This window comes from Alternaria metachromatica, assembly GCF_023757995.1.
Source record: "Alternaria metachromatica strain BMP 0045 chromosome Unknown scaffold_1, whole genome shotgun sequence".
Classification (NCBI taxonomy): Eukaryota; Fungi; Ascomycota; class Dothideomycetes; order Pleosporales; family Pleosporaceae; genus Alternaria; species Alternaria metachromatica.
In genome coordinates, this window is record NW_026055492.1 from 1,560,246 (window position 1) to 1,572,582 (window position 12,337).

At 55.1% G+C, this 12,337-nt stretch overlaps 4 protein-coding genes across 4 annotated transcripts; all 4 read right to left on the reverse strand.

Annotated features, from left to right (window-relative positions):
• Window positions 1–97: 97 nt before the first annotated feature.
• On the reverse strand, window positions 98–2,270 carry J4E83_000505 (uncharacterized protein; the record flags this gene model as incomplete). Its single annotated transcript, XM_049327467.1, has 2 exons — window positions 98–2,119; window positions 2,175–2,270. The coding sequence occupies 2 exons, from the start codon at window positions 2,268–2,270 to the stop codon at window positions 98–100; spliced, it is 2,118 nt and encodes a 705-aa protein (XP_049193612.1).
• A 3,569-nt stretch (window positions 2,271–5,839) lies between these two features.
• J4E83_000506 (uncharacterized protein) lies at window positions 5,840–8,125 on the reverse strand (the record flags this gene model as incomplete). The annotated part of the gene is made up of 3 exons (XM_049327468.1): window positions 5,840–6,608; window positions 6,659–7,880; window positions 7,933–8,125. 3 exons carry the CDS (start codon window positions 8,123–8,125, stop codon window positions 5,840–5,842), a joined length of 2,184 nt encoding a protein of 727 aa, XP_049193613.1.
• Window positions 8,126–9,510: 1,385 nt separating this feature from the next.
• On the reverse strand, window positions 9,511–10,534 carry RPS4 (40S ribosomal protein S4; the record flags this gene model as incomplete). The annotated part of the gene is made up of 4 exons (XM_049327469.1): window positions 9,511–9,619; window positions 9,670–9,909; window positions 10,033–10,396; window positions 10,462–10,534. The coding sequence occupies 4 exons, from the start codon at window positions 10,532–10,534 to the stop codon at window positions 9,511–9,513; spliced, it is 786 nt and encodes a 261-aa protein (XP_049193614.1).
• A 437-nt stretch (window positions 10,535–10,971) lies between these two features.
• J4E83_000508 (uncharacterized protein) lies at window positions 10,972–12,231 on the reverse strand (the record flags this gene model as incomplete). The annotated part of the gene is made up of 4 exons (XM_049327470.1): window positions 10,972–11,039; window positions 11,092–11,823; window positions 11,871–12,128; window positions 12,177–12,231. 4 exons carry the CDS (start codon window positions 12,229–12,231, stop codon window positions 10,972–10,974), a joined length of 1,113 nt encoding a protein of 370 aa, XP_049193615.1.
• Between the last annotated feature and the right edge of the window lie 106 nt (window positions 12,232–12,337).

The window sequence follows — 12,337 nt, forward strand, 5'->3', positions numbered from 1 at the left end:
ATGTCATGTCGTAAATGTATCGTAGAAAGGACAGAGTTTTGGTTGAGGGGAGCCGCGAGGTTCCGCCCCATGGTCGGTAGAGGTTGACAAGGTTGGCTCACATGATGGTGTGGTAACCCTTATCGTTCATGACGTCAATCCAGAACGCGTCTTGGCCCTCGTCAGACTGGCGCCAGGTCTCCTTGATGAGCTGGATCATCTTGCGAAGAGGCTTGTTGGGAAGCCTAAGAGCGAACTCTTGCAAGCGCCTGATGACAAACTCACGAGCGGCAACGACCTCTGCGTCATTGGCCTGCACGTCGAAGAAGTCAATCGAAGAGACGAACTTCAACTCAGAGGCACACACAACAAGCAGGAGCGGCTGGATGCAGAATGTACCAGACGAGGAAGGCAGAGACTCGAGTGACCGGATGATGTGCATGGCAAGTGAGTTGAGCCACAGCTTGATGTCGGTAGCCTCGTAGACTGTCTCGAATCGTGGCGTAGGGAAGGCGAACTCGATGTTCTCGCTACCCTTGGTCTTGCCAGATCCCAAGCGCTTGCGTAGGATGGAGGGGAAGACCCGGTAGATCTCCAGCAAGCCAGACAGACGGTAGGCCTCGGCGATGGTGACGAAGTGTTCCTTGGGGGTACGCTCATCACCAGTGTCAATGACCTGATCGACTGATGGGTAGTCAACAGCTAGGAGGTCCTCTTCCAATGAGGCGGCGTTCTGAAGGTTCTCTTGTCGTCGGCGGAGGTCCATCGAGTTCTCACGGTCCATCGAACGCTCCTTGCGAACTAAACGACCGACCTCGGCGAACAGGAAGTGGATCATTGGAGCGATGCCTGTCCAGGGATGAGGGACAGTCTTTCCTTGCGGCCCACGCGCAGCAGGAGTGTTCGTCCTGGCGGTGATGCTAGGTCGCAGTCCTGACTTGGGCGAGAAGCTCATGGCATCTTCTGTTACGAAGCCCATGAGCATCTCCCAGTGGATCAAAGACTCCTCAAAGAACTGTGCCTCGCGCTCGACCTCAATGCCGCCCGACCTACTGAAAAGCTTGGGGAGGATGAGGTCTCGCGCGATAGACAAGTACTCGAGTCCGAGCGCGTTGCTGTCGTGCCATGAGGTGGTGAGACCAAGTAGCATGATGCTCAAGAACGTCTTGGTTGCGCTTGTGTGATCCCTCTGAGCAAGTGGAAGCTCCAGCTCCAGTGCCTCGCGCGCCTTGCGCTGTAGCTCAAGGCCGGTTGCCGCCATGTTGGGGAATGTGTTGGCAAGATGCGCGGCAGCCATGGATTGGATCGCGTAATTAATGGAAGGGCAGTCCTTGTAGATGCGGCCAATGGTAGTCCGGAAGGGGTTAAGAACAGAATCGAAAGAAGAAAACACAGCGCAGACGTCCTTGAAGTAATGCTGGACGAGCAGTGACTCGACATCATCCGGAGAGGATGGGTCTGGAGAAGGACTTGGAAGACGATACAAGTCAAGAAGCAGCGAACGCGAGAGCCTGGGGCTAGACTCTCGGTTCTGTTCCCGGTCCATGACAGGTAACGAAGTAGAACTCATGTCTTGCTTCTGTGAAAGGTCTTGCATGTCGAACTGAAGGTCCTCCAATGATCCAGAGTCGAAGTCGATGTTGTCGAATGGATCAAAGCTGAAGTCTTCGTTGGGCATTTGGATAGCGTCAGCGAAGCCATCAAGCATGATGGGGTCCATGTTGTTGACATTCTCCATGGGGAAAGGCTCGTACTCGCGAGGGGAATCACCATCCTCGGTAGACGACTCCTGTATCGAGGCTGGTTCCTCAAAGCTTGGTGGGGATGGGACTGCTGATGAGGCCTGTGTTGTCAAGGGTTGTTGTGTGGGAGGGGAGTTCTTCCTGCCTGCAGGGAGGACGGCAGCCAACGCAGCCTCGATACCACTGGCGACGTTCTGAGGAAGGGGCGACTTCGCTGCCGGTGAAGTGGTAGAGGTGGCGTCGGGTGTTGACCTGGGTCTAGGGGACGCCGACTTGGACTGGGCGGGGTTGAAGACTTCGTACTTTGTCGACCATTTCAGAGTCTTCTCGTAGCCAGGGCACGCGACGTTCCTTTTCTTGCACTGCAAGCAACCAGGAGCGGTCTCGTCACATTTGAGCTTTGTTTTTGTCAGCAAGTGGGCCAGTGCAGTAGGCGCAATCGTTGGACTTTACCCTCTTGAGCTTGCATCGACCGCATCCGTTCCTGGACTTGGTCTTCTTAGCCTTCAGATCTCTCGCCAAAACCTTGTCTTGAGCCAATGCGGGCATCTTGAGTATCAGGGTAGGGTAGACTTGGTTGGGGGGGCGAGGTCTGGGAATGTCGAACGACAATGGGGTGAGAATCCCGGTGCGAAGTAATAGGACTTAAGATGCGGATCCAGTGAATGCGGATGCGACGCTTCAAATGCGCGTGACGGGTCAGTGACACAGCCGATGGTTCCCTTCGCCTATCATTAGACCGGTGTGGGCCAAGATAGCAGCTGATAAAAACATGTCGCTGGTGTGGTTGATGCAGGGTGTCTGAGCCTGGATGCCGAGCTTCGGCCTTTCAACAACCCAGCTTTCCCCGAAGTATCCATATCGTGCATCAGCGTGCGGCTGATTGGCCAGCCACCGCAGACGAGCGTCGCATTTTCGCTCTTTAAACCCCTCTATGGGAGGACGCCCGCTCAGCGGAAAAGTTGGACACGCGATTGATAGATTATCCGCGTCGTCTGAAACTATCATCAGTGGCGGGCTCGTAAAGAAGGTTATAGCCAAAAAAGCATCATGAGGATGTTGAGAGTCTGGAGATAAGGCAGATCAACGGCTACCCCACAATCATCCAGAAGTGGGATGAAAGAAGTGGATTTGATAACTATGTATAGTTAGCGCAAGACCTTAGTGCCGCTAGCAGCATCATCTTGCTTCACGATAACCTCAGCCCAAGATAAAGCCACGTCTGCACGCATGCCCCATGACGATGTCGGAGCGTCAACCAACGCAGCGTCCAGGCCTGCTCATATCAGCGCATGCAGTTATCGGCATGACTATCTAGACATCCGACTCTGAGCGACCGCCTCGAACGAAGCGACCTATCACATGAGCTTCGCAAGGTCCTCGTAACACGGTATAAGCCATGAAGACATAGAAACCGTTATCTTCTACGAGGCGGCTCTGCTTCGATCGGCAGTTACCAAAGGCGCTACTGCACTGCTTGTCGAGCTCTGCCCTTGCTAAGCAGTGCCATGCCACCGGGCCTGGTCAAGCAATTGGCTGTCGCTAGTGGCATCGAGACGAGGCACACGTCGAACTTCCGTAGAGGCTGGATGCCAACATCCTTCCAGCGCATGGCTACCCCGCAAAGTCAATACGAGAGACGTAAGAACAACAACCGTGTCACCGCTGAAATTCTGGGGTAAGAATCCGGGGCCGATGCATCCAAAAGTGCGCGATGTGTAATGCCAAGCTCAGGACCGCGACTTCACATCTGGGGAAACGCTGAGCTAGGAGAAGATACGATGTCGGAGATGCACGCAGTGGGTGGACCGTTCACCGACAGGCGACAGGGCCTATCCCGACGGAAAATTCTTCACGAACACCACAACCATCGGAAAGTTCAACGGCTGCTGTTTTCCGCCACCCACACGACTCCACATTGCGAATGCGAACGACAGCACGGAATGTAATCCGAACACAGTTTCGATAGAATGCGATAAGCCTAGATTGCCACTACTGCGCGTCTACTGTACGACATCGATGAGTTTAATCGTGGTGGCTCAACCTTGACTGCTGTCAGAGAATGTCAGTTCATCCCGGCTTGGCCTAAACTTTGGAAGACGGACAGCATCATCGCGTGGTTCATCCACAGCCCCAATACAGCATGGCGACACGTCGACATCAAAGTATGACTATGAGCACACGACACATACGACTTGACGAGCCGATTACGACTGCCACAATCCAGACATCGATGAGTTCATTTTTGATGGCTCGACCTTGACTGCTGTCAAAGAGTGCCCCTTGATCCCGGTCTGGCGTCAACTTTGGAAGTCGGATAGCCTCCTCACGTGGTCCTTTGACCGCCCCATTACAACATGACAACGCGTCCATGTGTATGAATGAAATCAGTCTGTGTGGTCGGAATATGACCACAAGCACACGACACGTGTGACTCGTGGAGTCACTCATGGTCAACACGTGCACTTGCGTTACCACAATCCACTCGCATTTCAGGAACTCTCCGGATCTCAAGTCGCCCTTCAATCCTCCAAGCCAAGAAGAAGACATTGCATCTTTGAGTAAGGCCGGGACATGGTCTTGGTCCGGGCTGATCACCAAACTCTTATCTTGATATGCACAATAATAGCCATTGTTTCAAGATAAAGATGCGTCTTTCACACACTCTTGTAATGGCAACCACAAAGCATACATAGTCTTCTGCGTCTTTCCCCAAGGCTAGATCAAACCAGTCGCACTGCCTTTGCCTCGTTCACGCCCGCGAGCTTCCCGAAACAGAGAGGCAGGCAGTCAGTATGCCCCACACACTGAGCCATGAGTTGAAGAAGAAGGGAAAATGTGGAATCCGCGTATTCGACATAAGGCCCTTCCACTGCTCTACTAAATATTGAGTTATAGGCCCTACTTCGGTATATCGACTTGACTTTCTTATCAAGAGTACACAGCCAAGCCTACTGCTCCACGATCAACCAGGCCGGTCGCGCGATAGATGAGAAGTAAGGAGGAAACGGACTTCATTTCGAACTTTCACAGGGTCGATGGTAGGTAGTAAAAGTCCAAATACCATGGACCTTACGAGAACGTAGCTCAACTCTTCAGAAGCTGTAGTTGTAGCCAGCGAGCAAGTAGAGATCCAACCACACCCGCACCACGCCTTCCCGCCACGAACAACGTTCCACTCGTCTATTAATAGCTTGAGCTAAGACCGGCCTTCTTCACTCTAGGCCGCTGTAGTATACATAGCAATCGAACGGATGAGGGGTGGGTGACAGGGGAACATCGTGGATGACAAGTTCAGACAAGACAAGGCATCTGGGGGTCTATGCGAGAGAGAACGACATACTACAGCGGAGACACTGCACCGCAACCAAGCGACATGTCTTTTTTTTTTTGAAAGAATTCTTGGTATTGGTATTCTGCTAGTGACAAAATATCTGCTCCTCCTCCTCCTCCATCTCCTCTCTGCCATCCAATCCAATTCCCACACATCCTCCCAATCAGTCAAAACCTATGTACATCCCGCAAACCCTCCCCTCTCCACAGCCCAATGTGAGAGCTCGTTGTGTTGTTCCAGAAAAATCCGCCCACCTAGGGCTAATCGTATATCTAACCCTTTCGCAAGAAAACCAACAAGTAGAAGAAGAAGAAGAAGCGAAGAAGAGAGAAGGGCGCTCATATGTATTCGTGAAGACCACGCCCAGAACAGCCGGGAGAAACAACAAGAAACAGAAAAGTAAAAAGCAAGATGGCTGGGTATCCGCTACCATGAGGACGTTGAAGCTCAGGACGGCGGAGGGCTGTCAGATTCGAACATCTCTTTGCGATGTGATCCGATCCGGTCCAGCGGAGTAAAAGGAAAAAAGGCGCAAGACAGCAGCGGCATGGAGAAAGAACAGCTCGCTGGACTAGAAATTAAGGTATGCTCAACTGGGCTTCCCTCGACAGAACGGGCCTTGTGTGTTTCGTTCGTTCGGTTTCGAGGCGGAAGATGCAAAACGAAAAGGTTTTTGGTACACTTCGCGTGGCAGAGAAAGGAACAGGGAGATGGGAAAAGATCGAACTCCATCTCTTTGGAATAAAAAGCGTCGGTTACCGCTGGATGATCACACAAACCATCCCTACATGGCATTAGCGCCAGGGTATCTCGACTGATTCGATAAGCCGGGGCCGGGTCCCATCATCGTCGCAGGAGGCATATTCATTGCGCCTCCTCTTCCTCTGCCGCCCATGGGGCCGCCGCGTCCTCGTCCGCGTCCGCGGCCTGCGCCTGGGATCGCGAAGTCGGGGTTTGCGGCGTTGGCTTCGAGGATCACATCTTCTTGACGCATGGGTCTGCGTGGAGGGCCAGGTGCAAAGGGCGCGAATTGGCCGGCTGGGGCACCCATTTCTGGCCGCCAGTTGGGGTTGACGGGGCGTTGCGAAACGGACGTGAAATGTGATGCTTCGCTGGCGGCGGGCGAGCGCGCGCCTTCTGGTAGGTCGTCGTAAGAACTGTTGCGCGGGAGGTTTGTGTCACTTCCGTTGCCTGTGGAGAGGAAGTTGGGGTTTGGCGGAGCGAAGCCGCCTGGCATGAGGGAGCTTGGTAATGGTGGAGGCGCCTGGGCTTGTGCAGGCTCTGCGAACCTGGGGTCTACGTCTTCGTAGTAATCTGAACTGCGCTCTACCCTGTTAGGGCCACCAATGTGAGATATGTGAGCAGGCATTTCGACAGGTGAGTCTTGGATCGGCGACAGCCCGCGGCTACTGTTGTTCAATGTGTTGAGACTTTGGTCTGACGGGACCTGTTGCTGGTTCCATCCCGCTCGTACAGGGATGTATTGCTGCTGCTGTTGCGGCATAGGCGGTTGTTGTTGGTGTTGTAGAGGCTGCGGTCGTAACGCCGACTCACTGTTCAGGGTCAGCAAGATACATGAAGGGAAATTTGACGCGAAACTTACTCTGTAGAGTACTCGCTGGTCGGGCTCATGACGCCATCCGATGGCCGCCTCTGGGGCGCACCGGCGGGGAAGCCACCTTGCTGGAGAGCAAGCATGCCTGCAACATCACCGTCGCTTTCCCTCAAACCAAAGTTTGTTGGAGGCGTGCCTGTGCGGTTGTCCATTTCGATGGCTTGTCCAATCGGCAGCGGTGGCCCCTGACCAGGCGGTGGTCCTCTGCCATAAGGTGACTGTTCACGGGGCGGTGGCCCTTGGTTGTAGAAGTTACCGTTGTTGTATCCCGGAGGAGGCGCTCCCCGACCCATTGGCGGCTGGCCTTGCATTGGAGGTCCATTCGGAGGTCGTCCGCCTCGTCCACCACCGTTCCATCCTGGCGGCGGAGGTCCGCGCATACCTCCTCTTGGTCCGTAGCCTCCTCCTCTCGGGCCGCCATACTGTCCACCTCTTGGTGGGCCTCCTCGACCCCTCATCGGACCTCCTCTTCCACGTGGCGCGCCATTCATCATGGCGTATTGGTCGTTTGGCATGGGTGGCACGGGGTTGCCATACTGATCCATGGGCTGTCGACGACCTGAGGGACCGCGGTTCGGTGGGTTCATGTTGTCCGAGCCGTTTCCTCCGCTACTAACGGTCTTGAGAGAGGGATTGCGCTGGTTCAGCGGCGTCATGTCGTCGGTCGGCGATGGCTTAGAATGGTCGAAGTAGGCTGCATTACCGTCCCTGCCTCCAGAGGTCATGGTCTCTCCAGACAGCGGAGGCGGCGACTCGGCTTTGGGAAATTCGGAAGCTACAGTCGCATTGGCGCGGTTCGCGTAGTAGGTCTGGCCGTTCATCTCATCGTTCTCGGCAATGCGCCTCTTACGAGCCTTGCGACTGACCAGTGTGCGCCTCATAGCGCACGTGACGATACCACTTGCGACGATAATGACGGTAGCACCTAGAACGATCCATCCTCCCCAACCCACATGCGGCACAAACAGCAGGATGTCAACGAGGAAAGCGAGCAGCGTGACCAGCAGAGTCGGGAACGTGAATATGAGCAGGGCGAGGAGGTAGCGCGGCGAGTGGGCGGGCGAGTGGAAGTGGGCAGCGACGGAGAGACCGAAGCAAATCAGCGTCATGAGAGCTGCGACGGGGTGCACGATGAGAATGGAGGAAAGCGCATGGCGCTGGGCGGAGGGGAGCGAGAAGTCGGAGCTGTCTTCGCCTGCGAACAGTTTCTCTGTTTGAACAGTTAGCACCATGGCCGTCGTATGTGATACAGGGCGCCATACCAGTGTTGTACCCGATCATGGGCCCTTTGCAGCCTTGGTCGCCATTCTCGCAGTAGCCGAGGACGCCAAAGTGGACGCCGCGGTATGTAGCGAGGGGAATGCTCTTGATCAGAGGCGTCGAGAGCGTCGAGAGCAGCAGCAGCACAAAGGCGACGAAGAATAGTATCGATAAGGGGGTCGCAGGGCGCAACATGTTGGCGAAGAATAACGGAGGCTACCGCGTGGGATTCCGGCTCGCCAGAGACCGGCTCTCTCAAGGCGACGACGTGGTGTTGGGGAGGGCGATCGGACGTGTGCGCGACGAAGGTGAAGGTGCAGACGGTCCGCAGTCTCGTAACAGTGGGCGCAGTCGTAAACGTGCCTAAGCGCACTCTTGCCCTGACGTGAAACGAGTGACGATCGAGGTTACACCAGTTATGCCTGTTGGGTCATTGATGCCTCGAAGGAGCTTGAGCGTGCGCGACGACGGCTGGACACGCGATGAGGCGCTCGAGGGGGCAGGCGCTGGCTGTTGGGGGTTGCGGGGAAGCGTGGTCGGCTTGGGACACGCCTGGAGGAGGTGGGCGGAGGGCTGGCAGGAGCGACGGTGCAGCAACAGGAAAGAGCGGACGCGCAGCCAATCGCGGGCGTGAATGGCGCGAGGTATAGCGAACGTTGGAACTATGCCGGCTAGTCGCTGCAGTAACTTGGTATTGACGCGGGACCTATCGAGCCGTTGACGTTGACCCAGACGTCTAAGCTGTCGCGCTGTGAATGAATGTAGCGTGTTGGACGACCCCCGGCGGCAGTATTTTCGCGGGTAGCCCCGTTGTCGCGCCCCTTGCCCTCGCAGCAGGCCCGTCTTACCTGCGACTTTGCTTTGTGTTCGGAGCATCAGTCGGAGTCGCACGCGTCCACGCTGCTCTCCCGCCCCAGTTTGGCAGGGATATCTATCGTCTCATTTCGCCTAGTCGCACGGCCCACCATCTAGGCACTGAGAACACCGTTGCTCTGCTGCGTGCTTCAGACGAAGCCGCTGAAACACAGACCCTTTCTTCTTCCTGGTCCTGAGGCAGCGCAGCGACTGGCAACACCAGCCATCGTGGTCGCCATCTGCTTCCACGACGGCGCAGCCCTCGCCTGGTAAATACACTGCAATGCGTTATCGCCTCGAAACAGGGCACGAAATAGCGCCCTCCTATCAACTGCAGCCAGATCCCGGAAAAGGATCAGGCCAGCGCCACCAACCTATATCACCTCACCTATCGCATTCCACGCGAGATGCTCTTTGTTTGAGCCTTCCCGTCTATATCTCCCACACTACAGATCCACTCGACCCGTTGCACAGCCCGCACGGCTCCACGCTGTCGCACGTCCATTGAACATTCAAAGCATTTCATGTTTGGGCAAGACTGAAGTGTTTATTTGCTTGATTCTCAGACCTCACATGGTATTCGTATGATATGCAAAGACTCCAGATCCGATCAACCTCCCCACAAGTGATCATGAACGCCTGAATTTTGGGATCGAGTCCTGCAACTATCTTCATGAACTCATGGGTGCTTCATATCCTAACCTACATCTACGCCAGCGTCACGCTTAGTGAGCAATGGCGTACGCCCTGCGGCGGTCACGCTCCTCAGCGATGGAGAGCTTGACACCCTTACCCTTGGGCAGAGAGATCCATGGCTTCTCCTTTCCGATGATGCTGAACACACGTTAGTAATTGTTCTCGTTCTATGCAGATATCCAACTTACATGACGTTGGACTCACGAGTGGTGAACTCGTTGTCAACAGCGTCCTTCAAGTGAACAATGTTGAAGCCTCCGTCGTGGCGCTCACGGTGAGTGATGACACCGACACGACCCATGTTACGACCACCGGTAACCATGACAATGACACCAGTGTCGAACTTGATGAAGTCGGAGATCTTGCCAGTGGCGAGGTCGACCTTGACGGTGTCGTTGACCTTGATGGCTGGGTCGGGGTAGCGGATTCTACACAAAATTTTAGCAGCAATTCGGACATAGCCAGACCCTGGTCGTATGCCTGGTGAAAGAGGTTTCCCTCGAACACCTAGCCCAAACTGTGGTCCAACGGCTGATAGAGCGGGAACTTACGTTCGCGCATCGTGCGTAACCAAGTAGGGAATTCCGCCCTTGCCAAGCTGGACGCGCTTGACCTTGCCGAGCTTGTATTGTGCCTCCTCATCTGTTATCCTGTGGACGGTGAAGCGGCCCTTGGTGTCGTAGATCAGGCGGAAGTTCTCGCCGGTCTTCTCGATGGAGATGACGTCCATCAATCCCGAGGGGAAGGTGGAGTCGGTGCGGACCTTGCCGTCAACCTTGACGAGGCGCTGCATGAGAATGGCGTTGACCTCGCGGGCGTTGAGCGCATACTTCAAGCGGTTGCGGAGGAAGATGATGAGGGGAAGGGAGTCGCGGAGCTTGTGAGGACCGGGGGAGGCCTTGGGAGCATAGGCACCTGAAAGATGTCAATTCTGAAGTCGCGATAGCCATTGCATCGCAAATTGCGGGAGTCGAGCGTACCGGACAGCTTGTCCAGGAGCCAGTGCGAGGGCGCGCTGAGGCGCTTCTGGTGCTTGACGGGTCCACGGGCCATTGTGACGGTTCTGTGAGGTTAGTCGTTGAGATTGGAGGTCCTGTCGAAAGCGAAGTTCGAGAGACTGGAGTCCTCATTTTTCGTCTGCCACTAGCGTGTGCCGTAGCCGAGGACTAGCGCGCCAAGCCAGTCCTGGAGTGCTCCGATGCCCCATCTCAAGCGAGGGGAACTCAACATCTTGGAGGCCAGGCGCCGACTTTCACGTCAAATTTCCCATTCTGCTTGTTTTATCGTGGGATAAAAGATGCAATTAGAAATCCTCGCGTCAATGTAGGATTCAGGGTGTGGTCAGACGCTATTCATCACGGATCAGAACAACACCATGGAGTTTTCTCACATCACGATCAACGAGCACTTAGTCACCAGACCGTCTCTAGACTCCAAATGTGTGCAATTGATTATTTTCTTGCATCTGAGTTGTATCCCGATTCTCAACCCTAAGCATACCCCTTCAGCACCGCCGCCTCTGCGTTCAATATCGACGACCCCGCCGCTCCAATGACAGCTGCAACTAGTTAGCATTCGCCCAACCCCCCGCAATCGCAAGTCAAACTTACTGTTGTGGCTCAATGCAACGAACTTGAGATCGAAGATACCCGCCTCGTCCTCTCTTATTCTACCCACACTAACAGCGTATCCCCTATCCGTCTCCCTGTCCAGCCTTGGTTGCGGCCTATCTGGCTCCTCCATAACCACAATCGCCTTTTCTGGTGCAGACGGGCAACCCAGCTTCTGTGCATCAGACACGTACTCGCGCATCGCCTGCTTGACCTCTTCCGCGCTTGGTGGTGGACGGCGTTGGAAGCGTAGCGATACGCATGCGGTGTGTCCGTCTAGTACTGGCACGCGGTTGCATGCTGCGGACACCTTCATGGGCTGATCTACGAAGCCTGTGATGTCGTCGTTGACGCTCCCCAAGATCTTTGATGCTTCTGTCTCGAGCTTGTCTTCCTCGCCTGATATGAAAGGCACGACGTTGTCGATGATGTCCATGCTGCTTACACCGGGGTAGCCAGCGCCGGAAACGGCCTGCATTGTGACGACCGAGACCTGGTCGATGGGACCGAACTTGGCTTGTAGCGCTGCGAAGGGTATGACGAGACCGATGACTGCGCAGTTGGAGTTGCAGACGAGGAAACCCTTCTCCAGCTTGTGGTGTTGCCGTTGGTGCTTGATGACGTCGAGATGGGGGAGGTTTACGGTGGGTACGACGAGCGGCACGAGAGGGTCGCGGCGGTAGTTCTTTGCGTTGGAGAAGACGGCGAGTTCAGACTTGAGGAAGGCCATCTCTGTCGTGCATTAGTATCGCAATAAGTATTTGAAGTGGACTGCCTACCAACGTCTCCGGCAACATCGCTGTCGAGACCAGAGAAGACCATGTCGCAGTCCTTGAACTCTTCAGGTGTGCACTTCTTCACCACCAGCTCTCCAATGCGCCCCGAGAAAGGCAGGGCCTGCTTCCACTTGACCGCATCTTTGTATTTCTTGCCGGCTGATCGCTCAGAGGCTCCAACGGCGTGTAGCTCGAAGTGTGGGTGTAGCGCAAGAAGGAGGATGAAGCGTTGGCCGACGGAGCCAGTCGCGCCGAGCACACCTGTAACGGAGTCAGTCGGCTATTTCCAACCAGAGATGGTCTACACACCGCACTTCTTCTTGGGGAAGTTTTTGCTCTGAGACGTGAACTTTTCAGCGTCCATTGTGGTGGTTGTTGGTATTGCAAGTTTGAGTCAATCGAGTTCACAAAGTTCTGGCTAGGTATGACGCGGGGGTGGGGTGGAAAACGCGACACCAGCCGATCACGGA